Source organism: Seriola dumerili, unplaced genomic scaffold, assembly GCF_002260705.1.
Source record: "Seriola dumerili isolate Sdu_G_001 unplaced genomic scaffold, Sdu_1.0 BDQW01000138.1, whole genome shotgun sequence".
NCBI lineage: Eukaryota > Metazoa > Chordata > Actinopteri > Carangiformes > Carangidae > Seriola > Seriola dumerili.
This window is the reverse complement of record NW_019174393.1, coordinates 168,985-189,588: the sequence shown is the minus strand read 5'-3', so window position 1 is coordinate 189,588 and position 20,604 is coordinate 168,985. Positions and strand designations below refer to the sequence as shown.

Sequence of the window (20,604 nt, the reverse complement as noted above, 5' to 3'; positions counted from 1 at the left end):
CATGTGTTCAGAATTTCTTAACCAGTTATGAGCATGTAAACACACCAGGTGAAGCAGGAGGCGGGAAACAAACCCTTCCCTCCCTCCTTCAGTTCTGTGGACTTTAGCACTAGCTAGCTAACACGGCAATAGCACAACAGCATCAGGGTTCTGTGGCAAATATATGCAACAGTTTGTATGTTTTCCCTTTTTTTTTCTGCTACTTTTCTGCTTTTTCAGCTTATCTGATTTTCATGGTGGGATTTAATTAATTTTCCGAATCAAGTCTTGCTAAGAGGATTTTTTTTTAATTAGACCTAAATGCTGAATTACACTGACTCACTGCCAATTCTTGCACTAAGCGTGGCTGAATTACACTTTTGTCTAAGCCATTCACACACACACACGCACACGCACACACACACTCACTCACTCACTCACTCACACACTCACTCACTCACTCTCAGGCCAGCTGTAGTACCAATGAAGATGAATGGAGGTTTTCCACATGAATCTGTAAAGGTTTCTGTATCACGTCAATGTGTCCGCCATCGGGCGTTTTTGCACTGTTGATCCTGCTTTTTACGAACCTGAGCTTCTAGTCTGTCGCACCACGTAGCTTTAAGTCACTGTTTTTACATAAAAAATGAGAGTTATAATCATGAAGACGTTTGTGTTGTAGGTCTATTTCAGCTCAACACGTTTGGTTCAGATGTAGCAGGTTAGAAAAACACTATGGTTTACAGAGTGTAGCTGCGTTAGTGAAGGTAACGCAATAACAGGAAGTTAAAGCTGACGCCATTCATGGCCTCAGTGTTCGGTACGTTTCTCCGTGATTTGGTCACATAGTGTTGCTCCCTTAAGGTTCGTGTAGGAAATGCTAACAGCCTCTGATTTCTCTGGATTCACAGCCAGCAGGTATATCAAAATAAAATCCAGTATTAACATTAGTAGTATTATAACAGCTACACTGATTGTGTCTGGTTTCACTTAAACTGCTACAAATAAAGAAGCTAATTTAGGCTGTTTATCTGGTTAGCATTAGGGCTAACCATTTAGAAATAAATCTGAGAACATTTTTGCCCAGCTAAATGCTAACACTAGTATGCTAATGTTAATATTCAGCAGGTATAATGTTGACAATCTTAGTATGTTAGCGTGGTAACATTTAGTAGTTTGTGCCACGCAACAAACAGCTGAGGCTGATGGGAATGTCAGTAGTTTTGCAGATGTTTGGCCATAAACCCAATTAGATTTTGACCTGATGGTGGCGCTATAGGAAAAGTGAAGAGATCAGTGAAGTCATTTCATTTCATCATGAGGGTGAGAAGAATATCTGAAGCAGAATATCTGAAGCAGATTTCTTGACCGTCCTGTAGCGACCAACAGATGCTTTTTCTGAACCCACAGATCTGTCAGATCCTCTGTCGCTCCAGACAAACATTTCATCACTTCAGGCAGAAAACAGATCAGTGGGATCATGAAAACACTCATGAAGTAAAGACCAGCTGATGTGAAGAGCCTGAGTTTAAAGTTTTGACCAGATCAGAGAAACGTGTTGAACACTGACGTCACACAAAGAGCAAAGTCTTCAAACACACCGTAGCACTGAGGTTTCATTTGGACTAAATGGCTCTTAAACTGAAGTTAAAGTCGAGATTCAATCACAAAGTCAGGCTGCAACATAAACACAGATCATGAAGACTGTGGATTCATCCTCTGTCCAAATCAAGACTGCACAAAGAAAGCTGGACTCAAAGTTCAAATCTCAAAGAAAAGGACTGATGTTATTTTATTTATTTATTTATTTTTATCAACAAATCTCATGAAGACAAAAACCAACAATGTTCCAACATTTTTCTAACTTTTTAATCTTTAAAAACACGACACAAGTGTATAGTTTCATTTTTTAAAAGTTTCTGTTTTTTTCATGACATTTGTTGACAAAAATAAAAATATAAAATATCACCAGGTTTGTCCTTTAATATAAAACATGAGGCAAGTTGCAGCTTTAAAGTGTAAACAGCTTTGTTTACAGATGTTCTGAGTCACACGGAGTCGAGAAACGTCCGGGAGAGGGAGCCGACCTCGCCATGACTGTAGGACTGTCAAAGCCAGGTGTTTCTTTTTTATTTAATATTTTATGGAATAAATAATTATGTACCCTGAACGCCTCCTTTGCTTTTTCTACTGGTGATCAAACAGGCGAGAAATGAGACGCTGTGAGGAAGTCGAAAACACCCAGAGATCCACTTTAAAATACAAGACGTCGCTCTGGACGGGATTTATTCATCGTTCAAGTTGCCACTAAAAACTTCTTCATCTTCACATAATTATAAGTACGTATTAATGTTTTTAAAAGGTCAGTGCCCAGGTTTCCCTCCATCACAACCTTTGGAGTCTCTTTGGCGCCGTGAGGTCGACAGTGACGGCGAGCGCTGCACAGCGTTCACATTTCATCCAGGGTTCAGACTGAAGCGTCAGTCGGAGTCAGAACTTCTGTTTCATTCAGTCTGTTTTAAAAGAATTCACATCCTGGTTTTAACAGGAGCGTCACAGTTCAACAGACAGACAGCTGCTGTGTCTGTTGTTGTCGTCGTCCTGTGAGGCAGCTACAGTCGGTCTTCACCCGGGTCAACAGGCTCGTCTTGTAGAGTCCATTTAATCACAGGGATGTCACAATAAAAGTCCTGCTCAGTCGGAGCCGTCCTGGTTCTCCAAGATCGGATCTGAGGACACAGAAGAACCATGTTGTTAAATGTGTCGGCAGATCTGAAGTTCTCTCCACTCTGAATCAAACACAAATACTTCCTGAGTGTCCAGTGCTTGTTCAGACGGTTGCCAAGGAAACCAACCAGAGGAGAACAAATGACCTGTTTAAATGAGCGACTGATTTTCTCCCACAATGTACACGCCGTGTGTGTGTGTGTGTGTGTGTGTGTGTGTGTGTGTGTGTGTTACCTGTCAGTGTGCTGCTGATGTTGGGAGGAGACACAATCAGCACGGCACTGCCAGACGTTATCCCAGAATGCACCACTGGACCCTCAACAGAGGGGGAACTCAGCTCCTGACAGAGTTAAACATCTTTATGTTATAAATCACTAGATTGAATCAGGATCAGCAGAAACCCTAAGGGACTGTTACAGAGGCCAAAACCACAGCCTGACACTGCTGAGGCTTTTATTTTGATAAGTTTATGTATTCAGTGTTTCCTCCTTCTTCATATTGTCTTTGTATTTTTGTAAACAGGAGAAGAAGAGAAAAGGAGCAAGAACTGATCAATAAGAAGAGAAAACAAAAACATCTGTATTTTACTGTCTAGTAGATATTTGTGACACGTCTGTTTAGTTTATTATAATGTAGAAAATTTTGAGCCTTTCAAATTAAAAGCACCTGTATTATGTGAGTAATGATTGTTGAATCAATAACTCCATATTAATAACTTGGATCAACATCTGATGAAAACAAACTGAAGGACCAGGGTGCATGTTTGTACCTTGTCAGTGAAGCCATCTGTCATTGGCTCCTGAGTTTCCGTGACAACGCTCTCGGAACCCTCCAGGAGACTCGTGGCATCAAGATGGTCGTCCTGGCTCCGCCCCTCCGTCTCCACGACCAGATTATCTTGGCTGAGAGGGTCGGAGGAGGCGGGGTCAGAGGTGACCGTCTGGATGATGACGCCGTCGCTGGAGCAGAGGCCGTCCGTCTGAGGAGGGAACACACACACACACACACACAAACACACACACACAGTTTCACTGTTTCCTGCTGTAACAAACAAACAAACAAGCAAACAAACAAACAAACAGACAAACAAAAACACTGAGGTGACGAGTGTCAAACCGACCGACAGGCTGTGCAGGATGATGTGTTCGTGTGACGACGGAGACGAGCCTGTCGTCAGGGTGACCGTGCCGTTATTGGCCAGACTTAGCGGAAGGCCCTGATTGGTGGAGAGGCTGAGCGGCAGGCCCTGATTGGACGTTGTCTGGAGGTAGTAGGTCCCCGGGGTGCCGGTGGGCTGCAGGTGGAAGGACTGAGGGAGAAGAGGAAGAAGACGGCGAGTCACAAACAATGTTGGTTTTTTTTAACCTGCAGGAGAAAATACAAATTGCAAAAATTGTCGCTATTTGTTTTTGTTTAATTGATTAAAAGTGGAAACTTGTTCCCGTGAGAATAAATCCAGGTCAGCAGCTGGTGACCCGTCGTCACAAATCTTAGAGGGAAGAGAAGAAGAGGTTCTGCTCCTCCTCCTGTCTGAATCACGGGTCCAGCTGATCTTTAATAACGTTGAGCTTCATGGCTAAAAATCTATTTAATTATCAAGGTGATCATGTGACTGTAGATATTTTATTTCATCTGGGGAACAGAAGCAGCGTCGCTCCGGCGGCTCTTCACCTGGTTCCACCACGATGTAAAACATCTGAACGTCTTCACACGGTCTCTAACAGTGAACATGAGACGCTCACGTCACACACGTCTGCAGCTTCACAACATGCTTCAACACCAGGAACCAGGAAGTGAGTTCGGTGACATCATCAAGGTTTTGATCAGGGACAGGTCAGAACTTTTGTCCAGAATTCACAGGGATTGGTCGAATTCACGTTAATTATCGTAAATCGCGACTTCCTGGCGGGACCGCTAATAAATCTACCGCAGAAGAAGAGATCTTACAGGCAGGATCTCGAAGGTCTGCAGCGCTCCCGTGTTCAGAGTGATGGTCTCACTGTCGCTGGCGGCAGCTGAAGAATCTGAGGCTGAAACACAAAGATCCAGTGTGAGGAGACAGATGTGCAGTGAAGCTGGGATCTACACACATCTGTCACAGCGAGTCTCACCCAGGTGTGTGATCTGCAGCGGGATCTGTACGGGAATCTGCAGCGCCGCCACAGAGCTGGGGACGGGGCTGCCGCCGCTCTCCTCCAATCGGGTGAGTCGGATCTGGAGCGAGGACGAGGAGGAGGAGGTGGGGCTCCCCGGGACCGATCCTGAGGACGCCATCAGCTCCTGGAGGCCCTTCAGGAGGACTGGACAGACACACACACACACACACACACACACACACACACACACACACACACAGAGAATGAAATCTCAGGTTTGTGTTCACACCTTGTTTGTGCTGCCCCCCAGTGGCCACAATTGAACTTGTGTCATCATCAGATTTTGTGTAAATTATTAATCATTTTAATTGTTTAATTCTTTATCTAATGGATGGTTTTAGATGTAACAGTCTGTTTTTCTCCTTGCTTGAAAAATCCTGCACAAATAAAGTTGTAATTATTTTAATTATAAACCACAGGAAAGTGTTGACACGGTGTGTGTGTGTGTGTGTGTGTGTGTGTGTGTGTGTGTGTGTGTGTACCGCTGAAGGGGATCTCCTTGTGATTGGCTACTTGTCTCTTGATGCTCCACCACTTGGATCGCAGCCACTGAGGCGATCGGACGCTGCTCCACCCGCCGGCGAGATCCTCCCACTTGATTTCATTCTCGTCCTCGACCTCCAGCTCCGATATCCTGAAACACAACGTTCAGCTTTACAGATTCATGTCACCACACACACACACACACACACACACACACACACACACACAGTCTGTACCTGCGTATGAGGTTCAGGTCGTCCTCCTTCATCCACTCCGTCCCTCCGCTGTGTTTCCAGTTCAGGTAATTCAGCCACTTCGACCGACACTGTTTCTCTGAGCGTGTGCGAACCTGATCGGCGACCGACGCCCAGGACACGCCTCCGGTGACCGCCGACCCCGGCGACACACCCGCCATCTCGTACACGACCTCAGCGAGACGCCGCTCCTCCTCCTCGCTCCATTTACCTGTTGTTAAAAAAAATCAGGTGAGTTTCAGACGTTTTAACTCGACACGGAGTTTAATCTAAATATCTTCTTCTTCTTCTGTGTTTTATTTGGAGTGTTGATCCATCAGAAGATATTAAAACCATCTCAGTGTAATCTCCTCTCTCAGGCTTCTCTCTGGAGCTCTAGTAACAACAGGTCTGTGAGCCAATCAGAAGAGAGGAGGCTCTGAGCCTCTCTTCTGATTGGCTGACTGTTTTCTGAGTGATCCAATAAAAATATAGAAGATTTCAGACTGTAGAGAAAGCTGCAGGATGTGTTTAGCTTAGCTTAGCACAAAGACTGGAAGCAGAGGGAAACTGTTAGCATCCAACAAAATCCAAAACTGTTGTGATTTACTTACTGATCTCTGAGCTGGACGATGTTCTTGGATGAAGTTCTTTTTTCTTTTAATATCTCACACACACACACACACACACACACACACACACACACACACACACACACACAGAGCTTTGTACCTGTGTTGCATGTGTCCTTCATCAGTCGGCAGCGGTCTTTGACAGAGGACGCGCTGCGGCCCAGAGCTGCGCCGATGGTGGCCCAGTCGTTCCCGTGTTTCTCCCTCAACCTGAACACAAACATCACATGTAAACAACAACAAACAGCACAAGAGAAAACAACAACAAACACACACACGATCAGTTTTAAAGATTTTCACTCACGATTTCAGCTTCTCGATCTCGTCAGGAGTGTACCTTCAAAAAAAAAAAAGACAAATTAAAATTCAAACCCGTTGAAAGATAAAGTTTCAGTGAGTCTTGCGTCGTCGTTTCCTGCGTGGACTCACTTGCCGACGTGGTTACGGTTGTCGTACATCCGCAGGACTCGTCTGTAGACGGCGAACAGCGGCCGGTTCAAGCCCAGCGCCACAGAGCGGTAGAAATCCTTCCTCTCCTCTTTGGACATCTCAAAGATGATCTCAGCCGGGTCCTCGATGCCTCGGTCCTGAGACACACACACACACACACACACAGGTGGTCACACACATACATACCACGTGAAGACAGATAAAGAGACGTGGTGACGGACGGGAACCTTCACCTTCACGTATCGATCGATGTTGCTCATCAGAAGGTCGATCTCCTCTTTAGACCACATCCCCTGTTTCCACTTATGACCTGCAGAGGACGAGTTCATCATTCACTCATTCACTTATTCACTTGTTCATGTTCACTGTCTTTAGTTCTGTTCAGAGAGAGAGAGAGAGAGAGATGTTTACCTTTGTTGGCCAGTGTGTCTTTGTCTTCTTTTGTGGTGAACCAGGCCTGACTGACAGGTGACACCTCTGTCTTCTGATTGGGCGAGAGCGAGTCCTCGTCCTCCTGCAGGATCTACACACACACACACACACACACACACACACAGTCAGACCTGATCCTCATGTTTATTTATAAAGTTAAAAACATTAAAACAAACTTTACGACTTTGTTATTTTTGTCTCCATCAGGTCAAAAGTCTTTTTGTTTCTTCTTCTTTTCTTATTTTGTTTCACGTGTTTCCTGGTTCAGACTTCCTCCAGCTGAGCTCTGACACAAACTCATTAAAGACTTGATTCAGAACATTTACAGCTGTTTTTATTTCTCCCTCTCGTCTCTTTCAGCAACAACAAAGTTAAACTGCATATATTAGATTTTTTAAACTGTTGTATAACGGAGTTATTTCTGCCGTCACTTCCTCCTCAGACCTCTGTTCCCTCAGAGCAGAGAGGAAAGGAGCCTTGTTGGGCTCCTGTGAACTGCTGCTGCTGCAACGTCATAATAAAATGATATTATATTGTATTTAATCTGCTCTTTAATTATTCATTTTCTTGTGTTATTACAGCTTTTTAAATGTATTGTTTGTCAATTTCTTTCTTGATTTGTCCTTTTTCTTTTTAGCTCGTTGAACTAACCTGTCTGAAAAATGCCGAACAAATAAAGACTGATTGACTGATACGCGCTCTACCAGGTGAGCCACGGCGGCGCCCCGACCTCTGACCTCTCTGACATTAATACATCATGGTTCATTCTGGTTGCGCAGCTCTGTTAGAAGGAAAACACCTGTGCACAAAAACTGTGAAAGGTAAATAAGTTTCTGTCTTTGCGGAAGTAAAAAGTTGGAGCTGGTTGGTTTAAGAGGCAGAACACCTGAATCTGAGCGACGCCATCCTCGGACAGATCTCCGTCTGCTGTGGCCGTCATCGTCACCTCGAAGCCTTCGTCGCTCTCCGACACTGTGGAGACAGAAAACAGTTCAGGAGTTTCTCTACAGAACGAAGAGTTCTTAGTTTGTGAAGATTAAATATGTTCAGATGTCGAAAGCTTTAAAAAATGTAAAACTCGACGTTTAGCTGCTGATTTTCATAATAAAATTTAAACACAACTTCAGGAGAGTGAAACTCGTTAAAATAATAATCAGACCAAAAAGCAAAAATGCTCCATAAAATTTGTGACAATATGTGATTTTCACTTCAGTTCAAAACCATGAGCTCAAAGCAACTTGAACCAGCAGCAGGAGAACGACGACAATATGTCAGTGATACAAAGGTGTGTCTGTGTCTGTGTCTGTGTGTGTGTGTGTCTTACTGGGTAAAGTGACCACAGAGAACTGAGGTGTGTCTGAGTCTTCCTGTTCCTGGTCTGTTGAGAGACGCAGCTTCTTCTGAAGAGGCTCCGAGTCCCCGTCTACACACACACACACACACACACACACACACACACACACACACACACACACACACACACACACACACACACACACAATTAACATAACATATCAATTAATCAGCTGATTATTTTAATGATTTATTGTTTGTTTATAAAAAGTCAGAAAACTGAAAAAATGACAATTTCTCACAATAATCTTTATTGAACACGTTCATTGAACATTCACAGTGTTGCAGTGTGTGTGTGTGTGTGTGTGTGTGTGTGTGTGTGTGAACCCACCGCTGGGAGGACAGTGCAGTATGATGCTCCCATCACTGTCCTGGGTGAGGGTGACGGACTTGACGGTCTCTAACGCTGCAGCCTCCTCGTCCTCTGCCGCTGAGCTCATCCTGCACCTGGTGAGAAAATCAAACACACTCACTGCCACAGGTGTGTGTTGATGTCATTCAGTAAACGCTGTAAACGAGGCATCAGACACACCTGACGGACAGTGTTTCATGTGACGTTCATGACACTGTTTATATTGTAGAAAAATCAGGTTTTCTAAACTGTGTCTCCATTTGGTCTTTAGCAAACTATTATTTTCATTATTCATTCACCTGCCGATGACTTTCAATTAATTATTTGGTCTAAAAAATGTCAGAAAATAGTAAAAAATATCCGTCAAAGTTTCCCACAGACTGAGGTTTTATTTTGTTTTGTTTTGTCGATCAAAAAAACCCAAAAAGTTGAATTTACTTTGACAGCAATAAATATTCTAAAATGTTTGCATAAGCCTGTACTGAGTGTAGGTGGCAACACTTTATTAAATAACGGCTTTACACTGAAACTAAAGACCAAGTGAGGAGCAGCAACATGCGACATCTAAAAGTATTAATGTGTTATTAATCTCAGGACAGCTGTGAACATTGTTTATTTTGCCAAAATATACAAATAAGATTATGTACTGCTGTAATAACTGACCCAACAAAAAGCATCATTCAAACTTCTGTCAATTTAAACTAATTTACATACTATAAATTAAAACTTTTCATGTTCTGTTAGATGGGACTGAAAAATACTGGTTAGAAGTAATTTATGAACAGATCAGATATTTTATTATTTAGTATTTTTAAACTCCAAACCTGTGGACTGAGCTCAGACTGCTCACTACCAACCTCTACTTTGTATTTTAATGGAAACTGGGCACAGTGTTTTAAATATGTTGTGATAGTTGCAGCAAAGATGTCAAATTGGAGGTTAAAGTCAAGTTATAATGAGTATTTAATGGATTTCTGGCAATCAGCATATGTTGCCATGTATTACTGTCTAGTACAGGGGCATTACACTGGTGAAAATACAGGTACTCAGTTAGAAAGTCAGTCGTCATAACATTCTCGTTGTAATTCATACCAGACTAATATACCAATTTAATGTAAAATTGTGTAACTCCCATATTTTTTTAATTCAAAAAATAAAAAATGCAACAGTACATTATATTTTGAAGGAACATATCTTAATGTCTGTGCGCTGCAGGGGTTGTATATGTCTCTTTTCACTTAAAAAATCAGTTAAATGTGTCATATGTCCAAACTTTTACATCCAACTGTGCATTGAGCTTTTATTAAGTTGCCATCAGTTATCAAAACGTGTCGTGCTTGCTGGACAGTGTGTACGCAAAACTGTAGGCTGGATCATTCATAAATGTTTTTACTTCAAGTTGAAATCAGTAATGTGTTTATTGTTCGCTAATCAGCAAAACTCTGTAAAATTGTCGTATTTTTAAATGGCGTTTTGTGCAACGTCCCATTCATCGCTATTTGGAACAATAGCAAAAAAACACTGGGATTCAGCGCAGAGACGCATGCGTGGTTCATGTTTAGTTACACCAACGTTACAATACATAAAAATATAATAGTTTTAATACACAAATGCAGCACTATAAATGATGTTAAATTATGTTTCCAGGAGAGAAACAAACGCCGACAGAGGCCAACAGCGAAGCTCTGACACAATGCTAACCATTAGCATCCAACAAGCGACCGTGCTAAATGAAAGACGAAAAATCCCCGGCGCCATGTTAAGTCGACAAGGTGAAGCTTATGGCGTCTGTGCCGTTTTTGACGCTGTTGTGTCTTTATTCTCTGTTTCTGCGGTGGTTTTTTTCCCACTTTGCGCTTTCTCTGCTTCGACTACCAAACAGAAACTGAATTTTACTTTTGATTCGGATACTTACTTCCTGTTTTTGGTCCGGGAACTTGTGAGTTACCAGGATGAAGGAAAGTGCCAGGATGGAGGCTCGGCGTCCGAGGGCCCGCCGCTGGGTTGCCAGATAGGTTGAATATCCGTAAACTGCAGTTGTACGTATTCTTTGTATCTGAAAAAACATCATATTTAATATTTGTGGTGATATTTAATTGTGTTTTATTTTTACTTTAGGAACTAAAATATATACTTGTAATCCACCGAAGTTAAAGCATTTCATAATAGGCTATTTATGGCTACAACTAAAAATTATTTTCATCATCGCATCCAAACTATTCGGTTTGCGTGTAAGAATCAAACCTGGCAACCACTCTGTCAGCTCTAAAAATCTGTCCGGGTAACAACCTGACCTATTTATCTTTTTGATTGACTGAACACTGTGAAGTAAATATTGAAAATCGATGCTGACCTTAAATAACTTTGACTAATTTTAATTTTTATCCCGCAGCTCCATTTTGTTGGTAAAAAAAACGCGTGATTTGTAGAGACGGAAAAGGTTCCGCTTTATCGCCGACCGGACCACTTTCGGCGACGTACGGAACATTCAAGCTGCAAAAATCCAAACCACACATTTTAACACATTCGACTATAAATTAGCCAAGACATGGGGGAGCAACCGGTGAGAGTGTAAGTTTAACATTATAAATGTTTTAAACGTGGCTTTAATTACGTTTAATTATGTTTCAAATGTCGCTGTGATCGAACCTGTGGTGGTTTTTATTTCTTCTTTACCCTGGTGTGTCAGACAGGCTGTACGTTAAAACACATGCAGGGAAGTTTTTGTGTATATTCTCTGCGAAGGAGCGTTTCTTATCAATTGTTTCAACATTTGTTCCAATTGTAACCCGGCTTCAAATAAATGTAATTAAAAAACGCGACAAAACCTCATGTAAAAAATTTGATAATTTAAGGACGCGCCACTCATCGGCACATTTACTCACATTACAACATGCTGTAAAAGCAAACGTGATTTAAATAGTGTGGACTGAATAATTCGGCATACATCTAGAACTGTAACGATTAGTTAATTAATCAATTTGACAGTAAATTCACAGGCAACTATTCTTCTCCAGCAAACGTCTCTAGTTCTCTCTGGTTGTCGCTTCTCTAATATGGAGCTTGTTTCATTCTTTTGTTGTGTGACAATAAAATATCACAGTTGCTTCTTTCTTAATGACTAATGCACTTAATCAGGCTGTTATGATGTCATAGATGTTATTGATTTAAATGGCATGTATTGTTCTCTCAGCCAACAGAAACTATTTTGGGACTTAAATTCTTCTCTAAAGGAATATTTTATTGATTTTTGATGAGTACAGTGACTATATATTTTAATTGTTTGTGTCTCATGATGTGCTGTTGATATAAAGACATTGATTACAGTGTGTTTGTGTTTGCAGCTTGGCGTGTGGGGACGTTGAAGGCAGGTTGAACGCTCTTTTCAATCGAGTCCAAACCATCCAGAAGAAAACCGGACAGTTTGATGTGAGTCACTAAGATTTTAGTGTTAAAGTCTAACTCTGAAATATCTATATAACTATATCTATATACATATTTACAGACATGACAGTACACTGACCTTAAGATGCTGATATAATATGTTTCATACCACTATCAACTTCATGTCTTGGACAGCTTTATATACTAGCTACTGACAGAAAATTAATTAGTCTTTTATGCAAAAATACAATATTTATTGTTCACATTTCTCAAATGTTTCAATTTGCTGCTTTTCTTTTCAGTAATTTGAATAATTTGTAATAATTGTTCAATCATTTTGAAGTTTGGACTGTATGAAGGTGTCTCACTTTGGGCTCTGTCTGGACATGTTTCACTATTTTCTGAATTTTAACAAATTCAGAATCAATCAGTGAGTCAAGAAAATAATCAGCAGATAAATCCCTAATGAAAACATCATTAGTTGCAGCTCTGTATGAGATAGTAAAAAAAAAAACTAGCTCCATCTCAACCAACAACAGTCAAATGTTGCTTAGTAATAATATTATACATATATACATTTTCTACAGCTGTTGTTGTGTGTCGGAGAGTTTTTCGGGACGACGCCGGAGGCTGAAGCGGAGTGGCAGCAGTACAAAACTGGAGCTAAGAAAGGTACGAACACCTGGATCAACCAGCTGAACAGCTGACCGGTGTTGCACAGTATTTCATCACCACTTTAAAGTTTGTTCAAGGAGTCGTCGTCATCTTTCTTTAACTAAAGTCTTTAAACTTTGCACTTTTTGTGCCTCATCAGTTCCCATCCACACCTACATCCTGGGAGCAGCGAGCCAGGAGACGGTGAAGAACTTCCCCGGCGCTGACGGCTGCGAGCTCGCCGAGAACATCACGTACCTGGGTAAGACTGGTAAAACCGTGATGCACCCAGAGCTTTGATTTGTACATTAAAGCTCCCTTCATTAAAACGTTATTGGTGTCTGCGTGCTTCAGGTCGGCGAGGTGTGTTCACGGGCGTGTCGGGACTACAGATCGCCTACGTCAGCGGGCGGGAGGCCCTGCAGGAACCGGCCCCGGCTCACTGCTTCACGGCCAAAGATCTGTCGGCCCTCGTGGCTCCGCTGACCAGCAGCTCCAAGTTCAGAGGGGTCGACATCCTGCTGACGTCACAGTGGCCCCGAGGAGTGTGGCACTACGCTAACAACCCGGTAACGAGGAGTTCACGTCCAGGACACAGAAATATCAGTTAGTGACAGTGGAAGGGACGAGGGTTCGTGACAGTCAGTGTGATGTCGTCTGGAAGCTGTGAGCAGGACGTTGTACTGAGATTGTTTTGCTCTGCTGCAGGAAGTGAACACTAAGTTCTGTGGAAGCAGCTCCGTTGCCAACCTCGCCGACAAGCTGAAGCCACGCTACCACTTCGCTGCACTAGAGGGCGCTCACTATGAGAGACTCCCATACAGGTAGACTGGACAGGAAGCGCCACCTTTTAATGGCACGTTTTTCTAATTGTTTGGTGCTTTAACTCAAATAACTTCCTGTATTTAACATTACTGTTCACGTGTGTCCGTGTCCATCCTCAGAAATCATGTTGTTCTCCAGGAGAATGCTCAGCACGTCAGCCGCTTCATCGCCCTGGCAACCGTCAACAACCCCGCCAAGAAGAAGGTGTGTTTTTGATCAAAAAATAAAACTGATAATGTTTTATTATTCCCCGTACAGCGAGCTGAACGTGACAGGTTCATGTCGGCGCTACGACAGGAAATCAGTTCTCCTTTGGTTTTCCGCAATTTGCGCCAAAAATCGCAGCAATCCTCCGAGTCATAACTCAGTCAGATCTGAACACACAGACATCAAACACACATTTTATATTCGGTGTGACTTGCACTTCCCCAGGATATAATTATATCTGATCTCCATCGTGTGTAAACACCTGTAAATCTGCTCAGGAATCATCATCAACACACCGTACTACTTCAGAACTTGCCTGAGAAGCAACATGTTTGTAAGTTTTCTTCAGTGTCACAATAATCCAGTGAAAGTTGTCTGTGTATCAATGCGCACAACACAAACAGGAAGTGCTAATAGGTGATTCGGACACTTTTAATAGTGACAACATATAAAATATGAACAAATATCAGCTAAAAATGACTCATGGCTCAAGTTGTAGCGCACAGTGGCAACATGGCGTGATTATCCTCTGAATAGAAGTAAGATGACGAATAATAACATTAATTATAATTAATGATAGTTGTCTCTGTCTGCAGTATCTGTACGCCTTCAACATAATCCCCATGAAGACCATGGATCCATCGGAGCTGGTGAAGCAGCCGCAGGACGTGACAGAAAACCCCTACAGACGCTCCACGAAAGACAAGACGGACACACTGAAGACGGGCTTCAGCACCGCAGAGGAGGAGGGGGAGGTACAGAGAGAGTGTGTGTGTGTGTGTGTGTGTGTGTGTGTGTGTGTGTGTGTGTGTGTGTGTGAGTCATGTTGTAGAGACAAGAATTTGGTCGTACTTGTAATTTCAGTTCACTCATTCACAAACTGCACTTTTATTTTGAAAACTCAACCCCGTCTCTGTCCTTCCTGTCGTCTGTCCAGGAGCAGCCCAGTCAGTTCTTCTTTGACCTGAGCAAGAAGCAGGGGGGGGGTCATCGGGGCCGCGGCAGGAAGAGACACCCAGACGGAGACGGGCGAGGACGAGACCAGCAGCACGATGGAGACGGACATCATCAGGGACAACCCAAACAGCCGCGCAGACACCGTGAGTCCAGCTGTGCTGCAGAAGACTCAACATCTGTTTTTATAGAAACAGAAATTCAATCTGTTGGTTTCATGTTTGAAACGGAGACGGTTAATGTTGTGAACGTGAACGTAACTGTGATTTCTCGTGTTCGAAGAGTTTAAATATAAACTGACAGAAAGAAGGTGGATTTGAATATTTCTTGTGTTTTATTGTGAAGCTCAGCCCACTGGTCCCTGCTGGTTCTGCTTGGCGAGTCCTCAGGTGGAGAAACACCTGGTCATCAGCATAGGAACACATGTGAGTTTATGTTACAGGTAATTATCAGTAAAAACCAGAATTAATATCATGAAGTGACGATGTGGAAACTGTGTCCTGTGTCTCCAGTGTTACCTGGCTCTGGCTAAAGGCGGACTGACTCCGCACCACATGCTGATCCTGCCCATCGGTCACTACCAGTCCGTGGTGGACCTGAGCTCCGAGGTGGTGGAGGAGATGGAGAAGTACAAGTCGGCCCTGAAGAGCTTCTACAGGAGCAAAGGAGAGCGCTGTGTTCTGTTCGAGAGGAACTACAGGAGCCAACACCTGCAGCTCCAGGTACCAACACTCAACACCACGACCAGGAAACACAGAGCGACCACCGAGTCAGCGCCGGTAAAACATCTGGAATCAAAAGAAAGGAAAATAAGATCGTAAAATGTCCCATATTTACTGTCAGTTTGATTCAGGTATTAAACGTGCAGATAGTGAGTTTAACCCTCTGGAGTCCAGCGCGACTTTGACTTTGTTTAGCTCCTTTTAAATTTCTTTAAGGTTCTCTTCTCATTTTGTTCATGTGAGTGTAAAGCAAAGAATACTTATTTATATCTTATATCGTTTCACTACGTACACACACAAATAGAGCAGGAAAATATACGACATAGAACTTTAATAAACTCTGTTTACGTGTAAAGTGAATCTATCACGACTAACTTTTGTGCTTTTGTCTTTAAATCACTGAAAATATCAATAATTCACATTTTTAAAAATGTATTATGAGCTACAGTGATATACGTTATATATAGATATAAGTTATGTTACTATAAATAAAACATACTCATTGTATTCCCAGGGAATAGACAGAGCCCAGAGGGTTAAGACTATGATAACCATGGTGTTGTGGTTTCATGTCGTTTCACAGTTTTAATTTAAATGTGTTTTGACATTTCATGCCGACACACTAGGGGGCGCTAACCTGATAGTTTGGCATGAAACTACAGGTAGAAAATATATTTTTAGTGAGAAAAGAAAAAGTCATTGTGCGTAAGTGAAGAAAAGTCTGAAACATTAAAAACATGTTATTGATTGTTTAAAAATTGACAGTTGATTCTGTTTAGCAGTAATAGGAAGTGATGGTTATTTCCACTCTGCCTCTATTTTAAAACACTGATTAAAACAGGAACAAAAGTCTGAGTAAAATAAATCATTCTGTCTTCAAAAAGTTGGCAGTGAAGACGTGACGCGCGTTGACTCGTTTGTTCAGGTCGTCCCGGTGCCGCTGGACCGCTGCGCCACAGAGGACATCAAGGAGGCGTTCATGGTCCAGGCTCAGGAGCAGCAGATGGAGCTGATGGAGATTCCTGAACACACCGAGCTCAAACAGGTACGTGTGTAAATATACCACACACACACACACACACACACACACACACACACACACACACGATGTTGTGCAGTACATTTTAAGCTACATGAAGTGTGCGTGTCCAGATTGCCCCTCCAGGGACACCGTACTTCTACGTGGAGTTGGACTCGGGGGAGAAACTCTTCTACCGCATCCAGAAACATTTTCCTCTGCAGTTCGGACGGTGAGCCGCTGTTTTTACACAACTGATGATTTACAGGCAAATAAATAATGATAATAATCAATAATCAACTGTCACTTTTTGCACATGAAATCTGTCGAACCATGCAGTGTGTCATAGTTCAGGTGTCCACATACTTCTGGCCGTGTTGTGTGGCGCTTATGTGTGTGTGTGTGTGTGTGTGTTTGTGTGTGTGTTCTGATGAGCACAGGGAGGTTCTGGCGAGCGAGGCGGTGCTGAACATCCCGACCCGAGCCGACTGGAAGGAGTGTAAACAGAGCAGGGAGGAGGAGGAGGAGAGCTGCAAACAGCTGAGAGACGACTTCCAGCCGTACGACTTCGCCTGGGACGACTGACACACACACACACACACACACACACACACACACACACACACACACACACACACACACACACACACACACACACACTGTTGCTGGTGTTAAAGGAATAGTTCAACATTTTGGGAAACTCACTTTCTGACAGATGTCTGTGGTAAATCAGAGCCTCTGTTAGCAACTGCTTAGCTTAGCATAAACACTGGAAACAGGTGGAAACAGCTAGCATAGCTCTGTCTGAAGGTAACAGAATCCACCTACCAGCAAATCTAAACCTCACCAAGTAGCATGCTATATTCTGAGCTTTTGCAGGTGAATTTCTTTTACCTTTGTGCTAGCTGTTTATGCTAAGCTAACTCCAGATCCATATTTACTACACAGGCATGAGTGGTGTTGATCTTCTCATCTAACTCTCGGTTTCCAAAAATGTTGCACTGTTCCTTTAAATTGGGTTTTTGGGTGTTTTATACCAGTGTTTTTCTTTTTTTATGATGTTTCTCAGATGTTTCTGGTGCAGTGACGGAGAGAGCTGAGTTTTATAATAAGATCATGACGGCCTCTGTTTAAAGTTTAAAATATTTTGGATTTTTCAGTTTTTGTTTATCAAAGTGAAATAATGGAAGTTCATGAGAGAAGAACCCAGAACCTCACTGTTGAGTTTTTTATTTTGTTCATGATAAACAGTGATCATGAGTTTGTGTGACACATAAAAGGACAGAAGGAGAAAGGTGCTGGATAAACTCCTTCACAATAAAAGTAAAAATCCACAGGCCGAGGCTCTAAAACACTTTTCTAAATACGACACTGTAAAAACATTTTCTATCGTTTCTATGGAGCTTTTTTTTGTTTTTTGTTTTAACTTCGACTCTGTGGAAAAAAGTTTTTAAATGTTTTTCTTGTATTTTGTAAATTAACTAAAATTAAACTCTTATTTTGGGTTTCTGGCGTCATGCTGGCCGTTATTATCAGTAACAGGTCTGAGGTTTTATTCGTGACCTTGACATGTCAATCAGTTCCAGGTACAAGCTGGTCGCTATGACGACTGTCCAGGTCTGTTGGAATGATGCTTCACACTCAACTGAGGTGGGTCCTGTGATTAGCATTAGCATTATAAGCTAAGTATCTGGTCCTGTCTTGTCGAGGTGTCCAGTGTCTTTATGATGTTTGTTTATATCGTCGTCACATGGAGATTAATTATCCTAAATTAGAAAGTTTGCACAGGATTTAAAGGGAACTTGGAGGCAGCTGGGAACATATTTAGGGGCCAGTAGGTGAGGGGGGGGGTCAGTGGGGTGGGGGGCTTCATGCATTAATCCAGCCATGGCTGTAGTTTACTGTACAGCGAAGAACAACATTTTTTTTTAGTTGTTTCTGAAAATCTGTCCAGTTTGGATTTAAACATGATTTTTCAGTCAACACCTGCAGCCATGAAAACACCTGGAAGGATATGAACCACAGCTGGATAACAGCTAAACAATTAAATAAAATACGAAATAAAATAAAAATGGAATAAACCCCCCCCCCCCAAAAAAAAAAATACATATAAAGCAATGAATAAAATATAAAAAGTAAAATAACAAAATAATAAAATAATGATAAATATGAAAATAAACCATAAGGTTGGGGCTGAGAATTTCTTTTTACAAAAGACTTCAACACAAATCAGTGTTTTAGTTTTTTTTATTTGGCATTTTAAAGATATATTTGAACTGCATTCATCAAAATATGTCCATAAAACTCCACAGTTCTGCTTTTTATAAAAATCAAAGCTCCCAACATGCGACTTCAAAATAAAACATGTCACACAGTAAAATTCAGTTAGCTGCAGAAAGCCTGTCAGATCACAGCTCACCTCAGGCCTTCAACAAACCTCAAACTCAGAGACCAAACTAAAGTGATTTCATGTATTATCTGACGGAGGAACAGGAGCGGCCACCAGGGGGCGGCAGAGTCACCACGCGTCTCTCTCCCTGTCCTCATTAAACTGGGAACCACAATAAAAACTGTTCAGTTTACTTTGGGCACAAACAGACCTCCCTACAGACGGGGGGGGGGGGGGGGGGCCTGGCGCCCCCCNGCCTCCATACTATCACAGGTCGTCGCGGCCGTCCTGTATGGATCCGAGCAGGAAACTAAGAGACCATGTTATTATTATACTGATAGAAACTCTCAAGCGGCAGGTGTGAAAAGGGTCACGAGTTAAAGATGGAGGACGGGGGGGGGGGGGGGGGGGGGGTGTTAGTGGTTTAGACAAAGTTCCTGGACCTTTAATGGCACAGCAGAGCATCATGCTGAAGATCATCCGAAGATCTGTGGAGAGAGAGAGAGGAGAGGAGGGATGTCAAACAAACACTTTACATGGCGGCGCAGACGTGTCGTGTTGTAGGTGACGGCTTTCCTGTGTCACGTGACGTCCCGACACCTCACTGACGCACTTCATGTCGGTTTTCTCACTATCTGATTCTGCACACGTTTCTTCTGCAGCTTGTTGAAGTCTGAGAGTGACGTGACGTCTGATCTGTGCTTTCACCTGCTGTTACCTCATGCACCTTGTCTTAATAAATGATCTGTAGTGCTGTGCACCTGCCTGTAGGCTGCTGCCTGTAGGCTGTGCTGCAGCATGTAGCGTGTAGCTGCTGGCACTGTAGCCGTGTAAGGCTGCTGCACTGAAGGCTGAGTCTGCAGCTAGCTGTACTGCGACTGTGAGTAGCTGTGCCTGACTGTCTGCACCTGTTAGGTGTAGCTCTGCATGAAGGCCTGTTAGCTGCGACTGTAAGCGTGTAGCTGCTGTTCTTTACTGTCCAGTTCACTGCAGCTTGTCGTCTGCACAGTGATGTGTGGCTTCAACATTTCTCTCGTCAGTTTCTGGTTTTCCTTCCTAGACTTTTATTGAACTGTATTTATTGAACAGTTGAAGTTAGTGGATCTTTATAAAGTAAATGAAGCAGGCTTATGATACTGACGCCCAACAGCAGATGGTCAACCATGTTCCAGCCGATTAACTGAAATGGGTTTGATTCAATCAGTGAGTAATCGTTCAATCTCTGCTGTTTGGCGTCATATTTCATAAAGCTTCTTCCACTTTAATAAAGTGATCCACTACTTCAACTGTTCAAAATAAATTACAGTTCTAATAGAAAGTCTAGGAAGGAAAACAGAAACTACGAGAGAAACGCTGGTTGAAGCCACACATCACTGTGGCAGAGCGAACAAGCTGAGTGGACTGACAGTAAAGACAGCAGCTACAACGCTACAGTGCAGCAGCATACAGGCTTCAGTGGCAGCAGCTAACAGGCTTCAGTGCAGCAGCTACACGCTACAGTGCAGGCAGCTTTTACAGCTACAGTGCAGCAGCTACACGCTAAACAGTGCAGCAGCTAAGGCTAACAAGTGCAGCAAGCTACAGAATCATTTATAAATGACAGGTGCATGAGGTAACAGGCAGGTGAAAGCATACAGATTCCAGACGTCACGTC

General features: G+C 42.7%; 2 protein-coding genes across 4 annotated transcripts; one reads left to right on the top strand and one right to left on the bottom strand.

The window, feature by feature from the left end:
• Nucleotides 1-1,924: 1,924 nt before the first annotated feature.
• Nucleotides 1,925-10,796, bottom strand: dmtf1 (cyclin D binding myb like transcription factor 1). Its single transcript, XM_022749291.1, has 17 exons — nt 10,713-10,796; nt 8,777-8,892; nt 8,417-8,515; nt 7,979-8,064; nt 7,072-7,183; nt 6,894-6,970; nt 6,640-6,797; nt 6,515-6,547; nt 6,311-6,420; nt 5,582-5,810; nt 5,345-5,496; nt 4,818-5,006; nt 4,654-4,736; nt 3,827-4,015; nt 3,476-3,685; nt 2,941-3,046; nt 1,925-2,708 (listed from the first exon to the last, which is right to left on the bottom strand). The coding sequence occupies exons 2-17, from the start codon at nt 8,883-8,885 to the stop codon at nt 2,674-2,676; spliced, it is 1,977 nt and encodes a 658-aa protein (XP_022605012.1). The 5' UTR covers nt 8,886-8,892; nt 10,713-10,796; the 3' UTR covers nt 1,925-2,673.
• A 487-nt stretch (nt 10,797-11,283) lies between these two features.
• On the top strand, nt 11,284-18,332 carry cwf19l1 (CWF19 like 1, cell cycle control (S. pombe)). 3 transcript variants are annotated; one of them, XM_022749538.1, is made up of 14 exons: nt 11,284-11,368; nt 12,142-12,226; nt 12,769-12,853; nt 12,996-13,097; nt 13,190-13,404; nt 13,544-13,659; nt 13,780-13,864; nt 14,464-14,622; nt 14,805-14,967; nt 15,167-15,246; nt 15,334-15,543; nt 16,469-16,588; nt 16,696-16,793; nt 17,002-18,332. In XM_022749538.1, the coding sequence occupies exons 1-14, from the start codon at nt 11,346-11,348 to the stop codon at nt 17,144-17,146; spliced, it is 1,686 nt and encodes a 561-aa protein (XP_022605259.1). In that variant the 5' UTR covers nt 11,284-11,345; the 3' UTR covers nt 17,147-18,332. The 3 variants fall into 3 exon arrangements, with proteins under 3 accessions (XP_022605259.1, XP_022605260.1, XP_022605261.1); XM_022749539.1 differs by having other exon boundaries at nt 16,683-16,793; nt 17,002-17,160; XM_022749540.1 differs by having other exon boundaries at nt 11,328-11,360; nt 17,002-18,331.
• The last annotated feature ends 2,272 nt before the right edge of the window (nt 18,333-20,604 follow it).

Bases quoted from the DNA above. Each gene is read 5' to 3' on its own strand.
- dmtf1 (XM_022749291.1), bottom strand. From the start codon at position 8,885: ATGAGCTCAGCGGCAGAGGACGAGGAGGCTGCAGCGTTAGAGACCGTC. The intron at 4,737-4,817 runs GTGAGACTCGCT...TTTGTGTTTCAG, and splicing joins GCTGCAGATCACACACCTGG to CCTCAGATTCTTCAGCTGCC. The intron at 2,709-2,940 runs GTAACACACACA...CTGTGTCCTCAG, and splicing joins CATCAGCAGCACACTGACAG to ATCCGATCTTGGAGAACCAG.
- cwf19l1 (XM_022749538.1), top strand. From the start codon at position 11,346: ATGGGGGAGCAACCGGTGAGAGT. The intron at 13,098-13,189 runs GTAAGACTGGTA...TGCGTGCTTCAG, and splicing joins CGAGAACATCACGTACCTGG to GTCGGCGAGGTGTGTTCACG. The intron at 13,405-13,543 runs GTAACGAGGAGT...GCTCTGCTGCAG, and splicing joins GGCACTACGCTAACAACCCG to GAAGTGAACACTAAGTTCTG.